Raw genomic sequence first — 21,343 nt, forward strand, 5'->3', positions numbered from 1 at the left:
AGGGGGCTCTGGAATTAGCTTCCTCTGGCAGCCCTCCAAAGGCAGAGTTGGATGGCCATTAGGATATGGTCGACGATTCATCTCTTTAGACTGGCTTCTTGTTTTCGGGTCAGTTGCTGGTAGGTTGCGTAGTATCAATAGGGAGATAATAAGAGATGGATATCATGCACATGTGATGATGCCAATAATTGTATACACACCCCAGCGTGGACAGTACCCATTTGTAAATAAGCACAGAAGAAAAGGGCTTGGTCTTCAAAACCTTTTACCTTGATCAGTCTCCTGTCAGAGTATCCAAGTGGTCTGATCCAAGCTACTTCTCTTTATCTCTTAACTCCAATGGTGCTGGTGCATACGTGTACAAACAGTGGGGTTTTGTAAGTTCATGCTGACATAAGTATGGTCTCTCATTGACGCCTCTTCCATTTACCAAACAGAGTTATGAAAACAGGAAGGATTTAATATAATGCAAGTGCTAAGAGAACTTCTGATTTTGGGGGTTAAAATATAGGCACTTTCATTCTTTGGAGTCCCCTCACTAAGAGGAAAGAGGCTGAAGGGATGGTCTTCTTCCTCCTGTCTAGAAGACCAATGCAATTACTTAGCATTTTACTATCTCTAATATTTTGACACACTGGCCTTCCCTGTAGGGCAGAGTTGACCTGCAGTCTAATCTCTCACAGAGCCATGAGAGTTGGTGCGTGTAATTAGATTATGTTCTGATAAGTCTCTTGGCTTTTTTCCCAGGCGGGCATTTTGACAGATGCACAGGTTACTCAGGTGTACCAGCGTGTGAAGGAGCTTCTGACTGCAATCCGTCCCAATGCTGTAGCACTAGTTGATGCCTTTGATTTTCATGATAATCACCTTGGATCTGTGCTTGGCCGGTATGATGGCAACATCTACGAGAATATGTTTGAATGGGCAAAGAAATCCCCACTAAACAAAACCGAGGTAAGGAGGAACCCTTATTTCTCCCTCCTAGTTCCTACTCTACTTGTCATGGAACCAGATGATTCAGCCCAAAGCAACTGCAGCTACAAAAGCCCTGCTGGAAGATTCTGCCAAAAAAAAAAAAAAAAGCCATTACAAAGTGTGACTATTTTTAATGAGGAAAGAAACTGACAGTTGCCCTCTAGGTTTTTGACAATACCTGCTGCATTTCTGAATCCGTTTGCAGCTGCTGTAGTCAAAAACCAGAGACCTATATGGTAATGAGCCATGGACAGTTCTCCATCTCGGAAAACAGGATAGAATACAGTACCCTGCCAATATACTGTAGCTTTCCACTTGCCTTGTTTAGGTCCATAGTAGATTAGGTATCTCGAACCTGAGACTAAGCCGGACCTCTTGTAAACACTGCTAGGAATCCCAACAGGGTCAATCAGCCCTTTGTCCTCTCAAGGTCAACTGGGAGCATGCAGTTTCCTGTGGGGATTTAATATTTTTTAAACAGGCTTGTCCACTCTCCATAGACATTAAAGATTCCATGGAGCTTCTTGTGCGGAATAGTTGGGGGAGGCAGCTTGTTCCAGTGTTCTGGCCAGATTTCCCTCTTTTGACTGCTACTCGCATAGTGCAGAAGTGGCTGTTTCACTGGTTCTCTATTTGTATAGATACGCCCACTTTTGATCCTGCAGGGTATGTGTTTAAAAATAAAAACATAACAAGAAATTATTTTGATCTAATTTCCCTTTGTTCCCCCCCTACAGGTTCATGAGTCTTTCCACAAACATCTGAAGCCAATGCAAGCCAAGCTGTGAAAACTGGATGTCATTGCTTTCCTTCAGGCACCTGAATCAAATCTTTGAAATCCCAATAACTGTAGGACAGTAAATAATTTGTAGCCTCTTTCCATTTTTATATATTGACAGGGTAGGGTGGGGGAAATTAGAGAGATTTCATAAGAAGTGGATTTGCTTTTTTTAAAGTGCAATTATAATCCTTGAGAAATGATCCTTTTAAGCATTAGGGAAAGTTGTACAGATTCATGCAAGCCTTCCATTTGTGAAGCTGCTAACTGCAGAGGTCACTCATCTGGAAAGCATAGCAGAATTTTACTACTAAGTAGTTAACTGCATTCAGGCAATAGCTGCTGACGAACAGCTACGGCTTGTTAAAAACCACACTTTTAACTCAGCAACACCCTTCTGCCACCATGGTGCACCCCAATATACACACACAGCTGCTGACTGAATCATCCTGCACCTTGCTGTGCACAGTGACGCCAACGTGAACTGGTCAGGATCCAAGGGTTTACGCAGGGAGTTGGGTCTTAATCAAAGCTCTGTGATATTCTCCATTTTAATCCATCTCTCTCCCAGTTAATTACTCCTGTCTCTCTGGGCCCAGCACTGAACCTCCTTCCCTGCATCAGGACCTTCCAGATGCACTTCGGAATTATATCCCCTTTTTCCCCTCTGGAGCTCATCCTCAATCAAATCATCCAGTGAGCTTTCTCCCTGGTATTTCATTCCATCCTTTCTTTGACCCGCAAACACCCCCATGTCCATCACTGGCACCCTCCCCTCTTTGAGGCTCTCAACTAATGGCAGCTTTGGAGAGAAAACAGTGACACTATTCTGTCCCCCCCCTTCCTCCACCAAGGCACATTTCAGCCAGGAGCATGTTAATGGGAGTTCTGCCATCTTTTTAATCTTTAGCGTTTCCATAGTACTTCACATCTGCAAAACACTTTACAAATACTAATATATAAGTATGCTGTCAAAAGCCACATTTGCTGGTGGGAAATTGCAAATCTGACCAATTGTGCAACTAGTGCTTGCCAGTATTTGATAGCAAAAGTTGGTTGGTTTGGGGTCTTTTAGCCCCATTGGTCTTGCTCTGTGATGTACTGTGTCCAAACATGTGTTGCATGGAAACTCTCAACAGTCTCTCCTAGTGCAATGGTTCTCAAACTTCTTTGATCAGGCCCCTCCTTCTTTGTGTCGGTAGTCGTTTATGCGCCCCAGTGTATATACCACCACCCAGCTCTGAAGGCAGAGCAGCGACTGCTGGCTGGGCACCCAGCTCTGAAGGCAACGCCGTGCCAGCAGCAGCACTGAAATAAGGGTCGCAATGCCCCATTATCACCCATCTTCCTTCTGTGCTACTGCTTCCGATCCAGGGCTGACAGCCAGAGCTCTGCCACCTCTAGGTGAGAGATTGAGCAAATGGGGGAAGGAAAGCCCGAGCCCACGTGGTGAGGCTCCAGCTGCCCTCTTTATCCCTGCCTCTTGTGTGTGCTGAGCCCCAGTCACTCGGAGCTAACAGCCAGAGCTCTTTTAAAAAACCAAAACCCTTGACGCATTCCTGCGCCTCCCTTGGGAAGCACGCCCCATAGTTTGAGAACTGGTGTCCTAGTGGAACATCTGCCGTCTTTTCCCCGTTAACTTCCAATGAGATTTCTCTGAAATGTTTAAAAAAGTCCCTGTTAGTACTGAATTGAGACTTACACAATTGCTTTCTGTATTAACAGATTAAAGACTTAGCTTTTAACCAATCCTCTGTGAAATCATAATCCTGAAAACCAGAAAATGGTTTAAGTTTGTCCTCTTCCAGAAATCCTTTTTCCAAAACAAGTGAAGAGCAGCAACTTTAAGTTTAAAGAGCTCCCTTCAGGATAAGCCGTAATCCTGTGGTCCAGAGATGAGACTAAACCTCTGGAGAAGCTGGGTCTCTAAGTGTTTTGGCACCCTGTTGTGAAAATCTGTAGCTTTGGACAACATTTCCACAGAGGCATTTTTGCACTAATCTCTTCAACTAGAAAGGGTAGCTCAGTGTATTAAACCTGGACTGACATACATAATTTAAAAAAAAATCAAAACTTTTTGCTGCTGAACCTTCCAGGTCAAATGTATCTTCTGTGCTGTTCAGTATAAGAAGTGTGCCCTTGCCTTCCGCTTAATTCAGTGGAACACTGTTGACAAGGGGCATTGGAGAATCCGCAGGGGAAGGGTTAAAGATTGATAAAGAACATCACTAGCAGAATATATGTACAGACTTAATAAACTACAGAAACTCATTTTCAAACAAAACAGTTGCAAATTCTTTCATTTTCTAACTCTTGTGCATGTGTCTGCATTGATTCTTCTAACACACTGGATGGAGTAGAATCGTCTATTAAACTGATAAGATTGAAGCCAAACTGGGCTTTTTTTGGTGGCGACAGGTGCTAGAGCTGCTACCAATCAGTAGTGTAAAAAATCGGATGGCTTTATCTTTCAGCCCAACTATATTACTAAACTTCCCAAAACTGTCTGTCAGATCAATTTGTTAATTAACTTATTTTTAATGTTACCTTCTACTTTGATTCTCAGAGCACTCTAGAACAGTAAACACAATATAGCATATACTAATGATAGAGTAAAGATAGCTAGAAACTTCTTTATTGAGCAGAAGCCTTTTTAAAAAATAATTGCCAACTCAAATATCACCCCCTAAAAAAAAAAATAGGGCAAAACTATCATAATTGTTAGCAAACGGTGTCTGCTTTGTTTATTTCTAATGAGCTACAACAATTTTAATGATTCACCCAATCTTTTCTGAACTGATTGCTAGTTAATCATCTTAAAAACTAAATGTTACCACTTGGCAGAAATGATAAATTGTAATATTGATAATGGCTGAAGCATGTCAATTTGTAGCTTGTCATGGTGCTCTACCATGTTAACTCATCGCTTTCGCACAACAAAATTAAATCAATTGTTTCCTGAAGTGTAATAGTACCTGTTTAGCTTAAGCAAGTGACTGCTAGGGCCTGGTCTACACTAGAAAATTAATCTGTTTAATTATATTGATCAGGGGTGTGAATAATCTGCACCCCTGAGCAGAGCTGTTAAGCCGACATCAGTCCCTGTGTGGATAGCACTAGGTTGACAGAAGAATTCTACTGTCAATGTAGCTACCATCTTTCATGGAGGTGGATTTACTGAGGCTGATGGAAGAACCCCTAAGGTGGCATCTATGCTGAAGCACTACAGCAACGCAGCTGTGCCAGTGTAGTATTTTAAATGTAGGCAAGCGCTAAGTCAAATAATTGCATTGCTTGTCAAAATATATGCTTCTCATGTTCATGCAATGTATAGGCTACTGAATTGGGTTTCATTGAACACAAGATCTCTGAGATTTTGGAATTTTAATTAGGGGATGCTTCTCGGCAAAGACTGAAAGTCTTCCAAGGAAGGCACCTGCACCACTCTCTCTCCAGACATTTTAAATGACTGGAAAAGGATTAGAAAAACATAGTGAAGGGAACAATTCTATACTTGTCTAAGGAGCGGGACTAGATAGGAAAGACATTAGCTATCTTTTAATTTCTGTTCAGTGCTAGTTTGAAGGTAATCCTGTGTTCATGTGAGCTCTGTCATGCTTGTTAAAATGCTGCTTCCAGAAGTTTCAATCAAGTTTGGTGCAGAGATAGGTGACTTGAACTACTTTTGGCAAACTATATTTCTTGCCCCTTAGATTTGCTCAGTTACTCTCAACCTGTCTAGTATGAAATTTCTATTGGAGTGATTGTTTAAGAAATGTCTTGTAAACAGTGCAATATTTACATTCAATGTTGCACTGTTTACAAGAAACATTCCTTTGCAATTTGTTTTCTATGGTTTCTTGGCAATGATTTTCCCCCATCTGCCATGCTCAGTTCAAGTTGTTCCTCTGCTATATTTGCTAAAGCAGTAAGTACACAGGACGTATCTTAAGACCAATATACACTTCAGAGCTTTGGCTCATGTAGGGCTGCTTCAAATACCTGGCAAGTTGGTAAAGCCTCATATTCACTACACAAGTGTTTGTATTGGTTCACAAGGGCTGGGCAAGTCTAACTGCTCCAGTCAGCACTGGTTCAGTCTAAGCTGTCGATACAGTAGATGGACAGTACTGATTTTGCTGCCACCCTACTTCAAAGGGTCCTGCTCCTGTACTCAAATAAAGGCCTTGCTTACACTTCCATAACCACTCTGCACCAGTTATATTCACGTTGCGAGGCATTCTATGGGATAACTTTAAGAAGACACTTCCCAGTAATCCCTTATACCTCAAGATAGTTATGTCCAAAATTGGCTGCAGAGTTCCAATAGAGATTTCACAAAACTGGGTGACTGGGCAACAAAATGGCAGATGAAATTAATGTTGTAAAGTGCAAAGTAATGCACATTGGAAAAAAATCCTAACTGTTCAAACAAAATGATGAGGTCTAAATTAGCCGTTACCACTCAAGAAAAAGATCTTGGAGTCATCATGGATGGTTCCCTGAAAACAGCTTTTGTGACCGCCATTGCACATTGATCAGATAACAGAATGTTAGGAACCATTAGGACAAAGATAACAGAAATTATGGTATCACCATATAAATCCATGGTACGCCGCCCCTTGAATACTGCTTGCAGTTCTGATCACCTTGTCTCACGAAAGATATATTAAAATTTGAAAAGTTGCAGAGAAGGGCAATGAAAATATGAGGGGTATGGAAAAGCTTCTCTATGAGGAGAGATGGAAAAATACTAGGATTGTTCAGCTTGAAAAAGAGATGAGGGAGGTGGGGAAATACAAAAAAGTCTATAAAATCATGAATGGAGTAGAGAAAATGAATAGGGAAGTGTTAGTTATCTGCCCCCTTCACAGAACACGGTACCACCAGATGAAAGTAATAGCAAATTTAAAACAAAAGGAAGTACTTCTCATGATGCACAGTCAATCTGTGGAACTCCATGCCAGGGGATGTTGTGAAGGCTAAAAGTCTAATTGGGTTAAACAAAGAATTAGATAAGTTGGTGGAGGATAGGATCCCTGACCATCAATGACTATTAGCCAAGATGATCAGGGATGCAGCCCCATGCTGCAGAAGCTGGGACAGGCCAACAAGGGATGGATCACTTAAATTGCCATGTTCTATTCATTCCCTCAGGAGCATCTGACACTGGCCACCATCTGAGACAGGATATTGGCCTAGGTGGACCATGGATCTGACCCAGTGTGGCTATGTTCAATTAATATACTTTCTCCCTAGCAACTGCTTCTGAGTGAGCTCAATGTATGATCTCCTGAGGTCTCTTCCAACCCTGATATTCTATGTCTATGTTCTTAAGTAAGCTTCCCCTTTTCTACTTACTTACTGGAGATTAGAGGAGGGCCTCTATTCAGGAGTTAATCTAGCTGCCTTTGGCTTAAAGCAGACACCAAATCTCTTCATGGGCAGCTGCACTGCTGAACTCCATCATCACCCTGCTTAGTGTATACCTAGAGTTCTTAAATATGTATCCTCATCTTCCATCTGGGCAGCCTGCGTGTCTAGAAAGTGGGCTTTGAGCTCTACCAACACTTGCATCACCGTGGAGTAGTGTCCTTTTCAGCTGTCGTGCTGACATTTGTGTATGTGTGCACAGAGTGAATGTAGGTACCAGCTACAGCCTAGCACTTAGAGAAATCCACTGTCTGAAACTCTTCAATCTCAGACCTTTTCCATATTGATTACACACCTCTGCAAGACTCTATGTATTGCTATACACAGCTTCCTCAGGCCCTAGTTTCTCTCATTGAGCAGTACCTATGTGGGTTTACCAGTGTCCACAGTGAGCAGAACTTTCATAGTGATCAGGGAAAGCTTTCCCATAGTTTTATCTCCTTCCTCATTCATAAGTTCTGTAGCTATATCTCCAGTACCACCCTATTTCACTAGTGACTGTATGTGGTCCTTGCCTCAACTCAATAAACTTCCCCAGTCAGCAGATACCTGATAAGTTCTGACACATCCCTCTCCCATTGCCTGTCCTGCCATTTGACCAAGCCACTTGCAAATACCATTTCCCCAACCCTGGGTCAGTGAGCACTTAGCCCCTGGGAACCTGCAGCCTTCTTTCTCACTCTGCTCCCAACTACATGCTATTCCACTACCTGGTCACCACCACCACCACTCCCCATGCTTCTTTCCCTTCTACGTTGGAGGTGCTCCCCAGCCACCTGGTCCTATTCTCCCCCTGCAAGCCTGACCTGCTTCCTCTTTCCCTGCTCCCCTTGACATTCCTTTCCCACTGGTGACCTCTGTTCCTTGAGGTTAACTCCAGTTTCTTTGGCTGCTCCCAGCTTAAAGGCCCCTGGCAGTCATGGAGCTGTAGCTTCTCTGGCTGCAGCCATGGGGCCAATTACTTAGACACCTACAGCTTCTAGTAGGGTTGTCAGGTGTCTGTTTTTTGACCGGAATGCCCAGTCAAAAAGGGACCCCGGCGGCTCCGGTCAGCACTGCCGACCAGGCCGTTAAAAGTCTGGTCGATGGTGCTGCGGGTCTAAGGTAGGCTAGTCCCTACCTGTTCTGGCACCGTGCTGCACCCCGGAAGTGGCCAGCAGGTCTGGTTCCTAGACAGGGGTGGCCATGGGGCTCCAGGTGCTGCCTCCACCCCAAGCACTGGCTCCGAACTCCCATTGGCCCGGAATTGCAGCCAAGGGGAGCTGGGGTGGGGGCAGTGCCTGCAGGCAAGAGCAGTGCACAGAGACTCTTGCCTAGGAGCCAGACCTACTGGCTGCGTCCGGAGTGCAGTGTAGTGCCAGGACAGGCAGGGATCCTGCCTTAGCCCTGCTGCTCAGGAGCTGCCCGAGATAAGCCCACACTCCAACCTGAGCCCCTGTCCTGAGCTCACCCCCCAAAAACCCCTTCCCGCATCCCCAACCCCTCATCCCTGGCCCCCCCCCCGAGCTTACCCCCCCCCCCCGGGCCCCCCACCCCCCCCCCCCCCCCCCCGGCATCCCACTCCCCCATCCCAGAGTCCCCTCCCACCCTGAACCCCTCATCCCTGGCCCCACCCCAGAGCCTACAACCCCAGCCGGAGCTCTCAACCCCCCACCCCGGCATCCCACTCCCCCAGCCCAGAGTCCCCTCCCACACCCTGAACCCCTTATCTCCGGTTCCACCCTAGAGCCTGCACCCCAACCCCCTGCCCCAGCCCATGAAAATGAGGGAGGGAGGGAGGGAGGGGGAATGTAGTGAGTGGGGCCGCGGGGACGGGGCGAGGCCAGGGCTAGGGTGTTCGGTTTTGTGCAATTAGGAAGTTGGCAACCCTAGTTACTAGCCCTAGGAGCGGGGGCAATTCCCAGCCTGAGCATGCTTGAACCTTGCAGCATTAGGGACTCCCAATACTCATTGCTGGCCCTAGGCAGCAGGAGACTCTGCAGTTAGGTGCTTCTCTCTCTTCCAGGCCATGGCTTTAAGTACCTGAGAGGCCCACCCCCTGCAGCAGGGACCCCCAATTCCCATGCACCTCTCAGCTAGCACGTATTCGCGCAGAAGGCGCAGCCTGGATGATTTCGGAGGCTGGGCAGCAGCTCACTGGGACTGGGGTCTCATCAGCCCCGGCAGCTTCTCCACTCCCTCCCCCTCCCTTTCCTGTTGATAGCCACCAAGGGAATGCTGGGAGATGTAGTTCCTTTCCTGCTCCAGAGCCGGCTCTCCAAGAAAGAAACTGGCCAAGGAACTACAACTCCCGGAGTCGCTTGGGATCTCGGCTCCCGGTGTCCCGGGCAGGATCCCTGCGGCCGGAGGGTGAGCGCTGGAGTGTTGTTGCCTGTCTCCGGGCGCTGGGGGGGGGGTGGAGGGTGTTCTCTGGGGCTGGAGGCTGGGCGCTATGGTAACCAGGGTGCTTCCCCGCCGCGCTTCGGGCGCTATCCGGGGCGGGCCGGTGCCCGGCCATGGAGCCTGAGCCGCGGGGGTGCAGGGAAGCGGGGCAGAGACCCCCTGCTAGCCAGGGGCAGGGCTGGGGGCGCTCTAACGCCATCAGCTCAGCTGCTTGGGGGCGTCACTTTCTGTAGCAGCCCCTGGCTAGTCGGTCGGTGTCTGAGCCCCTTGAAACCAACCAGCCCTTCCTGCTGCTGGAAAGGGCTTTTCCCTGTTCCTCTCCTCCCACCTGCTGCTCTTCCCTCTCCATCCCCCAGCGCCTCTTCCTCTGCTGCTGCTCAGAGCTTTCCCCAGGAGCAGCAGAGTGAGTGACCCCCATGCCAGTGACCTCAGCTTCCTTGCTGCCCAGGGGGCTCTGAAAAGCCCGGGTGGAAATGGAGGCGACTGGAACATGGACGGCCCTGAGCAGTAACTGGGGCAATGGAACTGTCTGTCTGCAGACTCAGGAAGAGATCACTGATCTGGCAGCTAGAAACGCTCCTGAAAGTTTGCACAAGCTACTAAACCAGATTCCGCCATTCGTGAGAGAAAGTTGCTACTTGCCACTGGCAAGTGGACAGTGGGTTTTAACTCCTGTAGGAGGCACTTGCCTCCAATCGGGATGGCAGCGATAATGATTTGAATGAAGTGTGATCTAAATGCTGTCTGCAGGGCCTGTGTTTACTAAAGAGGACACAGGTCACAGACAAGACCAAGTCCAAGGCCCACCCTGAGCCAAGCTGTATGTGGACATATCAGGTCCCAGCACGCAGTGCTCCATCTTGATCCAAGCAGTAGATGCATGTTGCACTTGGGAACTTGAAGCCCCCATCCCTACTTCAGGGTTACTTGAAGCAAGATGGAGCTGAGCAGGGCCTGCTGTTGCTGCAGGCTGTATTCTGTGTGTTAAAGGGCTGCTTGGCTCGAGGAGCATTACGTGCTGGGACCTGCAGTATTTTCAGTCCACATCTGTGTATTACTAGACCGATCAGATCAAGAAGCAGCATTGCATGCTGGGATCTGGAGTTTCTGTGGGCTCTACATCTTTAAATCAAATCAAGGATGATTATAATCTACTCCATTTTATACAAATTGAATGTGACCTTCCCGATCCTGGCAAGGTGCCCATGGGACTCACAGCTGAGTGAAGTTTGGGTATGTCTACTTTATAGGCAATCAAAAAAATGCTTAATTTACTGTGAGAGGAAGGATACTCTGGGGTTTGGGGCACAGCAGACGATGTGGATTATATTCCCAGCCCTGCCCCTGGTTTGACATTTGACTTGATTTACTTAGCCCCCAAATATTAGTTTGGTGAGTATTTGACAAGCAATCCCGAAAGATAAGCAGACAGGCAAATCACTGACACACTCTCTGTGCCTAAATGTACATGTATGAAACAGGAATAATCACATTTACCCATCACACAGGAGTATTTCAAGGCTTAATTAACTTGTTAATGGCTTTGAAGCATTTTATGGTTTTCCTAAGGAAATCACTTTATTCTAATGAGTGAGTCTGAGAAAGCAGAGGGGTCGAAAACTTGACGTCTCGACTGCAAAAGGAATTCCATTTCACAAAGCTCCTGTTGAACATGAAGGTGAATCAGGAAGTTTTAACTCTCCCTTTCCCTAGGTGAGGATCAAGTATATATGAGCGCTGTACTAAAGGATTCTATAGTATGTGAAGGTGAAGACTGAAGGGCTGTATAAACTGAATCACCGGTGAGGGAGAACTGTTGGAAGCCATGAGATGGTAAGGATAAAGTAAACACTATTGGATAGCAGTCTCATGTCCTCTAGAACAGAATCACTTTGATTTCATTTCTGTGACATGCACTGGCTCAGGTGTGCTGGCAGGTTTTGATGGCAAATCCCGTTTGCTCAGAAGGAACTATGCTGGTTGCAGTCTCCTATAGTAATCTTTGTTCATTACCTGGTGCAGACTCCATTGAGGAGGATTTCTAGTGTTGCTTGGGGTTGCGTGGAGGAGTCTGACTTCCTAGATGGATGACCCAGAGTTCACTGTGGTGATCGTGACATGTCAGATGTGGGATGAATCTGGCCCAAGAATTATCTGAACGGCAGTTCTGTGATGCAGAGAGTTAACAGCTTGCATGAAAAGTCCAAGTTAGACGACAAGTCTTGCTTTCAGTGCTTTTATTCTTGTAACAAGGGAACTTTTCTTTTTCTGTTAGGCTGCAAAACCCAAGAAAGGTTTAAAAGGTATGTACACTTGTGTGTTTCTCTACGCTACCCTTTGGGCTGTTTGAGAAGAGGTGGGGTAAAGGTACACCAATGCTTGAGGGGTCACTGACACCCCCACAAGTACAAGGGGGAATCCTGGCTACTGGCTTCAGGTTCCTTGTCTCCAAGATATGAACATGCGAAGTGTTAGTATTGCTTGTGTTAAGGCATTGCTGAATCAGCGGTGGAATTCAGCTGCCTCTTGAATCAGGCAACCTTTAACATAGGGGCATGTTTCCCTCCCATGGGGAATTATGCAGATCCAGTGGAGACTATACCTTGATCAACCTCAACTTGTTCTTCCCCCCATCAGCCTCAATTCCCTGTTGATATGACAGAGGCTGTCTCCCTCCATTATACGCTGCCACAGTACAGAACAGCTTCTGGCTTTCTAAGCCTTTGTGGCTTAGAAGTCCTTCACATATTAGAACGAGAGCCTCATTAGATTACTTTAATCTCTACATGTGCCCAGCGACTGAGTGATGGGGGGTGGGCATCTTGCAAATCTAATAAATAAAGAAATCCCCTACTTTGGCCAGGTGAGGGCAAACTTCTCTATCGAGAGCCCCATCTGGGCCACACTTTCTTATGTTCACAAGATATGGACTGGAAACTTGGCCCCACTGAAGTCAGTGGAAGTTTTGCCGTCAACTTCAGTCGGGCCAGGATTTCATCCATCATCTTTAGGCTGACCAGGAGGAACCCCAGACCTTATGCTGATGATGCATATGTGCTTGAGATTGGAGGCTTTCGATTAGACCAAGTGCTCTCTGAATGTCTGAAAAACTGCTTTTATTCCATGTGTTGGCCAGCTCCCCTCATGGGATGGCCTTGCTCTGTTTCATTCTAGGTTCCATCCAGGACATGCTCAGTGACCTCCTGGGAGATGATGGTAAATGCTCTTTCATTGACATTGAAAAGGTGCTTCTGCCCCCCCCCCCCCCCCATGTGGATGTAGAGCTGGTGAGAAGTGCTGGCTTGGCAGCCTTGGAGAATGAAGCCTTCTATTTCTTCATAGAGCAGCTACAGCACTGGCTGTGGAAGCACAAACTTCCCCTGCCACGGTGCATGAACCCTGTCCTCTAGGGACCCCCTCTCGGTAAAAGGGATGTTTAATTTCCATGCAGTCCATTTAGTCCTTGGCTCCTCAGCTGACATCAGTGTGGGAGGGGGGTTAGTAGTGAAGGTGGTACTTGATATGCAGCTTTTGGAGCAAAGGTCTGGAGCAAGTTCCATATTCTCCATGATTTGTTTCTAGACGAAACCCCCATTAAATCCAACAAGCCTTCCCAGCACCCTGGGGGCAGTGGAAGGAGAACCAGGGACATCGTCTCCAAAGCCAGCAAAAAGTGAGTACGTCTGAATCACGCTATTAAATAAGAGATCGAAGAGGGAGACTTATAGAATGTCAGGATTGGAAGGGACCCCAGGAGGTCATCTAGTCCAACCCCCTGCTCAAAGCAGGACCAATCCCCAGACAGATTTTTGCCCCAGATCCCTAAATGGCCCCCTCAAGGATTGAGCTCACAACCCTGGGTTCAGCAGGCCAATGCTCAAACCACGCTGCTTGCTGGTGTCCCTGCACCCCATGAGCTCCTCATCCATGTCCTGTGTTTCACTTCTTGCTACTAGTCATTTATTTTGGGACTTTACAGTTGTTGCTTTAGGGGGAGATTTTTTCAAAGGCACAACTAGGAGTTTGGTGCCCAGATCCCACTGGCTCTCAAATCTCCATCCTTCTGACGGGTGTATTCTTCCCTCAGCTGCACCAGCCTACTGAAATAATAGGACCCCATTTAATAAGGTTATGCAGGTGACGCTGAGGGCAGCATTTAGCTCTGTCTGAAGAAATAGCATCCTAGCACTAGCATAACTCCACCTACACTCCTCTTGTAAAGATCAGAATAACTCCTGCCCTGCAGGGACATCTCCCAGTCTTCTCTCCCTGTGAGTGAGACATGTCCCTCCTTCAGGCTGCAGATGGCTTCTGCACAGGGCTGGCTCCAGGCACCAGCTTGGCAAGCAGGTGCTTGGGGCGGCCACTCCGGAGAGGGGCGGCAGGTCCAGCGATTCGGCGGCAATTCGGCGGATGGTCCCTCACTCCCACTGGGAGCTAAGGAGGACCTCCCGCAGTTTTGCCCCCAGAGGTTGCGAGGGTTTTTTTTTTTTTTTTTTTTTTTTTTTTGGCTGCTTGGGGCCACCAAAACCCTGGAGCTGGCCCTGCTTCTGCAGTAACCTCCTGCCTGGCCTCCTTTCTTGGGATTGTGTGCTGCAAGTAGCAGGGCGGTTCCTAATCCTCCTGCATCTGTTGCAGGTCCATTTTGGAGGATGGTGTCTTCAGCAAGATGGCTGCAGAGGAAGGTGCAGGAGCAGAGGTGAACTAAGGCCTGGGGGGGGGGGGGGCTGGTAAGGAGGAGAGAGAGTTTGAGTGAGGGGAGGTTCCTAATGAACACACAGAACCAAATTCAGCTCTGCTGTAATGTCACTGAAGTCCGCCGAGTTCCCATAGGGATTCATTTAATTCTAGGAGTCCCATTGACTGCAGATCTTATTTGGATGTCCCTCTAGTTGTTGTAAAATGGGGATGGATGGTGGGAGAATGAGAAGCAAACATCCTAGTTGGTGCTGAGCCGTGGTGGATGACTTACATTGGAATACAGTTAATGCCCATCAGACAAAGTATCACAAAGCACTGTTTGGTGATAAGCAAAGCAAAAATCCAGGTTTCCTTCCTGGTGTAGTGTCACTTCCACCAATCACAGTCCGATTTCAGCAAGGAAACAAAGTTCCTTGGCTCAAGGGTTTCCCAAACACCCATGTTCTCCTAAGGAACTGAAAAATTCCCAAGCCTCAGAAGACACATAATGAAAGGATCTCAAAGCACTTTACAACCAGGACTGAAATAGGCCTTATAGTGCTCCTGGGAGTTGGGTGTGTATTATTACCCCTGTATTACACATGAGGAAAGCTGAGGTGCAGAGAGTTGAAGTGACTTTCCCAGGATCACAGTGAATCAGTGGTAGAGTCAGGAACAGAACCCAGAAGTCGTGACTCCTAAGCTCCTTGTGTAACTGCTGTAGACACGCTACCTCCACTGTAACCTGGACAGCCTGTCTGATTTACTTACTGGCTCATTTCCACTTTGGACTAGATATAGAATAGATGGCATTTAACAACGAATGCAGAGCGTGCCAAGGCAAGTGAAAATACTTAAGCAAAATAAAAACATGCCTTTTATGTGCATTGGGCTTTCTTGAGCCTCCTCTGGTGCTACATGTGTGTTAGTGTGATCTCATCTCTCCTGACTTTGCACTCAGGAATCCGACCTCTCAGATGTAGACCCACAAGCTTTGCTGGAGACCCTGAAGGTAAGTGAATAAAACATCATTAGTCTTCGAACTGCACTGACCGTGGCTGTGACATGCTAGAACTAACCTCTGACTTCTTCCTCTTGGGATATGTCTATACTGCAGTCAGGGGATGACTGCAGCACATGTAGACATACCCAGGCTAGCTTTGATCTAGCTAGCTCGAATAATGATAGCAGTGAAGCTGTGGCAAGGCGGGCTAATGGCTCGAATACATACACAGGAACCCAGGCAGGCTTGTACAGTCCCTGTGTCCCCTCTTCACTGCTGTTCTTACTCGATCTAGCTAGGTCAAAGCTAGCTTGGGTGTATCTATCTATGCTGCAGCCATACCTCTCATTGCTGTATAGACATGCCCTTGGTCTGCAGCCCTGTTTCTCTTAATCAGTGTTTAATTGTAACCTCTTCCTCCAAGAGCTTTTCTTCATAGAGACCCATGTTGTGTCCTTGGTTTCTGGGACCTCTTTAGATCAGCGCTTTGAGACCTGGCAATGAACTTTGTGTATGCAGAAGGCTCGCAGCATCAGGCCTCGGTTTATTTTTCCTCCTTAAATATTTCCCAGCCACATCCAGTTAAAAACCTCCCCACTGGTGAGTATTGAAAAATAGGGAGGCTTGTACATTTGCTGGCGTTGCCATGTGCTTTTTGTGTCACAGTCTTTGCCACACCCTGTGGCCACCCAAGGTGAAGAATGCAGGCTGGGCAGATCTGCTGCCCTTGCTTCTCTGGGGAGTGATTTGGACTAGAGCTGGACTGGGAACCAGGTTTGGGATGAAGGTCCACTGGCCACCCTGTGGATAAATCCTTCCAGAGCAGACAGCAGGGCCCTGAGAACACGATCCCTGGCCAGCAGATAAGAAAGGCGGCACATGCTGCAGCCCAGTTTTAGTTTAAATGTCCATATTCACTTGTTCAAGTATATCATGTCAAAACAAGGCGGTCTCCACATGCTCTACTGCCTGAGCACCAGGGCATCAGCTCAGTTCTTCATGCTCCCATGTATGTTCTTTTTATTCCCAGGAGATGGATGACATGGAAGCTGATCTCCTAGGCATAAAGAAGTCTAGTTCTGGGGCTGGGAGGACAATGGCAAAGGGTTCCGAGAAACTTGAATCCACAGGTGATCTGGCAAAAACTTCAGGGAAGCTAACGACTGTCGAGAAAGGTGAGTGCGATGAGCTGACCCTCTGCTAGCGCTTCCTTTATATCCGGCCTGGCCGATTGCGAAAGGGCTTTGAATGAAGCTGTTGCCCTCTGGGGCTTTGAATATTTGATTCTAGAATATCCTCCGGGACAGGGACTGTCCCATGACCAAAGCTGGATTTGATCTGTTTTACACCTGAACCACGACCTAAAAATATGTTCAGTGGCTTGCATTTATGAACATTAAAAACACAGAGTTTTGTGTGCATTTGTACAGCGCCTAGCACAATGGAGTCCTGGGTCATGTCTGGGGCTGCTCGGCACTACAATATTATAATAAAATAGTGACTGTTCCCTACTTAGAACCAGCCCTTGCTGCTCACTTACATGCAGTGATAAACCTAGGGGCACCCAGACTTTGCCCAACCAAGGGCCACACAGGCTACTTTTCCAGAGTCTGTGGGTTGCACCTTATTCTCATAACATGAAGCAGACTATAGCTATCAGAGGGGTAGCTGTGTTAGTCTGAATCTGTAAAAAGCAACAGAGGGTCCTATGGCACCTTTAAGCCTAACAGAAGTATTGGGAGCATAAGCTTTCGTGGGTAAGAACCTCACTTCTTCAGATGCAAGACTATAGCTGTCATCCTCTTCAGACACAGGTGCTGCCCCAGGAATCTACAGGTCCCAGTGATCTCTGCCTGGATCCAATCAGGCAGGCTGCCCAGACGGAGACAGAACATGACTCGCTGAGACCTGTAGACTGTGTGGCACTGCACACCTGCGTTAAAGATGAGTGTGGCTCTGGACCACATTGTAGCACTCTAGGTGGCATACGACCTGCCTGCATGCATTAGCTGTGCCTGGAAACACTTATAATAAAGCTCCATGGACACTGATATCCAGCCTCTTAGGGTGGGGCTGCTCCCAAACAGATCGTGTTCAAGGGGGACTTGACATGGGTCCTTTTTGAGCAGTATGGCTGTAACCTACTGTAGAAGACAGTTGGAGGCACAGATTCTAGTGAGAGAGGGACCGGAGCTGCAGCGTTCAGACCCACAGCAGAACGTTACCCAAGTTGGCGGCCAGGTTTTTGGCCTCACTGGTTATAAAGGATCCATCTGCAAACTAAGGATCAGGATCAGAACATTACCAGAGGGGAGATGTTTGCATGAGGAGCCCTCGCACCAAAGATATTCCAGCCCTTGAATCCCTCGGGGGAATTGTATCTTGTTGTATGCGTGGTCAGGTTACTGCAGAGAGTAAAATAAGCTCCTCGCTGGAAATGTTAACCCTGTATTTACTCTGAATAGCTTATTTCCATACGTGGGGGGGAGCATGGACAGTGAAGAGGCTCTGCCTGTCTGTCTGCAAACCCCCCTATCTGATGGTTTTTGTAGGAGAGTCTGCCACTGGAATTGAAAAGAAACCCCTCTCCACTCCCACCACCCCCCAGCGGCAGTACAAGAAGTTTTCCTTTGAAGGTAGGATTTGGGCGGGTACAGTTGTGCTCTCGCAGCTTGACTCTCGCCTTTAATTTACTGGGAAACTAGTAGATCTTCATCTCCTTTAAGGATAAGTTTGCTGCAAGAGTCAATGGGTAACAGGGCACAGACAGAGTCTTTCTCCTCTAGGTCACCAGTTTAAACCTCCTCCAGCTCAAAGTACCACGAGGGTGACCTGTGGGAAATGAGTTGCTGATCTCCTACTGCGGTTCCTAATGTGTCCATAGCACACAAATCATCACTAGGATTGGTAGAGAGGCCAAGGACTACATGGGCCATGAACACCGAGTACCTTCTCATGCCCAACGGTGCCCTCTACAGGTCGGAGTTGAGGCAAACTGGGGTCATGGGGCAATGTGAGAATCCCATACAAATTCTCTAGGCACCACTCTCCAGCACTAAATTCACGTAAATCTCACTGCCAAATGTATATGAGGGGAACATAAGATAGGAAAAACTCTACAGCAGCTTGTCATGGTAACACGAGAAAACCATGCCATACAGATAAAGGAGTGTGGGGGTGTGAATATGACTTCAGTTCATTACTCTGCCTTGCATCTTCTCTCTCCCATTTCTCTTTACTCAACAGACGACAAGGATGAGTCTAAAAATCAACCACGTAAGAGAACAGGGAACCTGGCTTAAAAATTATCCTATAGTGGGGTGTGTGGGTGAGCTCTGGTCTTTGGATGGGATTCCTGGGAGCACTGTATTTAGGGTTATATTGTCACATGTCTTTTGAAATGATGATCTATGTAACACACTGAGATCTTTGTATAGAACGTTTTTGTAGAAGTATAGTGCTTGACAAGCATTAATAGTTTAAATGCCCCCCACCCCTGTGAGCTAGGTAGGTATTATACCAGCTTTATAGATGGTGAAACTGAGGCGCAGCACCTGGAAATAGAATCCATGTCTCCTTATTTTTCCAGTCCTATGCTTTAACCAGGAGTCTATGCTACCTGTTCTAGGGCCTATTGAAATCAGTGGAAAGAATCCCAGTGACTTCACTGGGCTTTGGATCAGGCCAATAGACAGCTACCTATGGGGCTAAGATAATGTGAGAACTGGCCTCGTGGCATTTCCATGCCTGGACAGGTCAAGTGCAAAGAGAGGGCCTGATCTCAAGTGATTTCAGCCCCATAAATTATCCCTTAAGGGAAGACAATAGGGTAGAAAATCATGAACATACATAGAACTCTTGAGATACTGGAGGTCACCCAAATCCAGAGAGATTCAGGTGCACCGGGTTCCTTGCAGAATCTGAATTCACAGCTGTGTTTTATCACCAGTGGAAGCTGCCATCCAAGGAATAGGCATTTTGAGACTGTCCAAATTCACATGACACCGACATTGAGGTCATAGGAGAGATCCAAGACTTTGTGGCAAAAATAGGCTAAACTGTCTTTCCCAATGACAATATAGCTTAACCTGCAACTCCAGGTACCCCTAGGAGGAGTTCGCTCCCAAGCGCTAATACAAACACAAGGACCCATTGAATTTTGCCAGTGACTCCCAACAGGAGCAAGATCTGGCTCGTGCAGAATCCCCAGTTATAGATGGTGGTCTTGATATTTAGCTCTTTGCAGATAGTCCAGCTCCAAGAAGACAGTTTCCAAATGCCAGTTGTTTTTTTCCCTTTTATTCCCATGGGCTGATTGCTAGATTTAGACAGTCCTTTGGCAGGGCTTTTATCGGATGAGGAGGACGATGCTGCTAAGAAGTTACCTCCAACAGGCACCAAAAGCAGCCCTGAAAGACATACTGGCCCAGCCAAAGGTATGGAGTCGTGCTGGAATTAGTCCGCAGAACTAGTTTGGGGTGCTCCGTAATTTGCTTCAGTAGCATGAACACCCTGCTTTTCCCACCTTTTAAATCATCGACGTGTCCATTTTACGGGGACTCCCTGGGTATCGGACATTCTCACTATCAACAAGTGGGACAGTAGATTAATGAACTGACCTTTCACCTCTATGGACTGGAGTTCAAATCCTAGCTTTAGTCTCACCCCAATGGATTTTTAATCAAGGCATATTTGGTATCTCTGGGGTGGTCCAGGATTGGGATAGTGAGGGCACTGCGGGTCAAGCTTGGGTTCTGGTGGTAGAGCGGCTGGGAAGGAGGGGAACATCCAGGACTAGTATAGCAAGAGGTGCTGGGAGTGCGGAAATAAAGTCTGGGATAGCCGGGGCTACCATAGGTCTGAGATGCGTTGGTAGAGCTGGGGGCAGACTGTGATAGCAGGAATCCTACAAAGCAGGATTGAGAGCCTGTAACATCCCCAGGGCTGGCAAGTGCTAAATAACGTCTCCTTGTTAATGGTCACCAAATTCATCCAAAGATGCATTTTACAAAAGAGCGAGAGAGTGCGCAGCAAAGCAGCGCACTAATACTCTGTCGCTTCCCAGTGATTTGTTCTTTGGCTGCAAAAGAACCATTTACGGGCGACGGCGTCAAAGATCCCAACAATGGGACGAGCGTCGTGCGTGATTTCAACTAGTGCTGTAAACCCAGCAGTCTCTGCTAAGAAAGGTCTTCCTTCCGTTTAACAGGGATGTCTCTCTCTTCGGCTCCTGGCCACGCTGTTGCTCCCGTGCGGAGGAGGGAGGAGCTGACATTTGAAGATGATGGGGATGACCTGATGGACGCGCTGGGGTTTGGCGAGAGTCCGAGGGGAGAGCTGAAGCAGGAGAGGAAAGGAGAAGAGTAAGGAGTTGCTAGGAAATCAAGTACAGAGTGACTCATGAGCTAGTCACGCTGGGTTTCAGTCATTAAGTGCCTGGGATTGAAAAAGAGCAGAAGAATATCACAAGTGCTTTGTTACCCCAGAGCTACGTGGGCATGAATCACCTACGCCGAATCACTGCTATGACTATTCTGTATCGCTGGAGTGGTTCGAAGGCCAGGTCTGCACTTAAAAATTAGATCGACCTAGCGACGTCCCTCAGGGCTATGAAAAATTCTGCCCCCGAGCACCATAGTTAGATTGACCCAACCCCTACTGTAGGCCCGGCTAGCTCGGCAAAAGACCTAGCTACTGCCTCTCCGAGAGCTGGATTAGCTACATTGATGGAAAATCCCTTCCCTCAATGTAGGAAGCGTCTGCTACAACAGCTTCATTGCAGCACTGCAGCTGTGCCGTTGTAGTGCTTGTCGTGCAGACAGGACCGAAGCCATGGACACAGGGGGAAGGGAGAAGGAGGGGCATGGTACTGAAGTTCTGATCACATATCCAGCTCTACTGTGGGATTATCGACTGAAATGAGCAAGGATGAAATAGTTAACTTTGTTCCCATTTAAACGATTGTGATTATTAATTATTTGTATTGCAGTCGCATCTAGGAACCTCACTCATGGTGGCCCAGGACCCCATTGTGTCAGGCGCTGTACAAACACAGCACAAAAGGACAGTGCCTTCCCCAAAGAACTTCCAGT

General features: G+C 47.3%; 2 protein-coding genes across 7 annotated transcripts in view; both read left to right on the forward strand.

The window, feature by feature from the left end:
• ACOX1 (acyl-CoA oxidase 1) overlaps positions 1-4,037 on the forward strand; it is a 41,327-nt gene extending 37,290 nt beyond the window's left edge. For all 3 annotated transcript variants that reach the window (XM_034790298.1, XM_034790297.1, XM_034790296.1), the window contains 2 exons: positions 748-954; positions 1,713-4,037. In XM_034790298.1, coding sequence (XP_034646189.1) covers positions 748-954; positions 1,713-1,763 — 258 coding nt within the window. In that variant the 3' untranslated portion in view covers positions 1,764-4,037. The remainder of the gene's footprint in view (positions 1-747; positions 955-1,712) is intronic.
• Positions 4,038-9,434: 5,397 nt separating this feature from the next.
• Positions 9,435-21,343, forward strand: part of FBF1 (Fas binding factor 1) — a 34,349-nt gene continuing 22,440 nt past the window's right edge. For 2 of the 4 annotated variants that reach the window (XM_034790057.1, XM_034790059.1), the window contains exons 1-12: positions 9,435-9,535; positions 11,282-11,401; positions 11,844-11,871; positions 12,743-12,784; positions 13,151-13,241; positions 14,207-14,267; positions 15,210-15,260; positions 16,282-16,426; positions 17,804-17,887; positions 18,498-18,527; positions 19,574-19,687; positions 20,461-20,614. In XM_034790057.1, coding sequence (XP_034645948.1) covers positions 11,399-11,401; positions 11,844-11,871; positions 12,743-12,784; positions 13,151-13,241; positions 14,207-14,267; positions 15,210-15,260; positions 16,282-16,426; positions 17,804-17,887; positions 18,498-18,527; positions 19,574-19,687; positions 20,461-20,614 — 803 coding nt within the window. In that variant the 5' untranslated portion in view covers positions 9,435-9,535; positions 11,282-11,398. The remainder of the gene's footprint in view (positions 9,536-11,281; positions 11,402-11,843; positions 11,872-12,742; positions 12,785-13,150; positions 13,242-14,206; positions 14,268-15,209; positions 15,261-16,281; positions 16,427-17,803; positions 17,888-18,497; positions 18,528-19,573; positions 19,688-20,460; positions 20,615-21,343) is intronic. The other 2 variants (XM_034790058.1, XM_034790060.1) reach the window with 2 other exon arrangements.

This window comes from Trachemys scripta, chromosome 14 (genome assembly GCF_013100865.1).
Source record: "Trachemys scripta elegans isolate TJP31775 chromosome 14, CAS_Tse_1.0, whole genome shotgun sequence".
Lineage (NCBI taxonomy): Eukaryota > Metazoa > Chordata > Testudines > Emydidae > Trachemys > Trachemys scripta.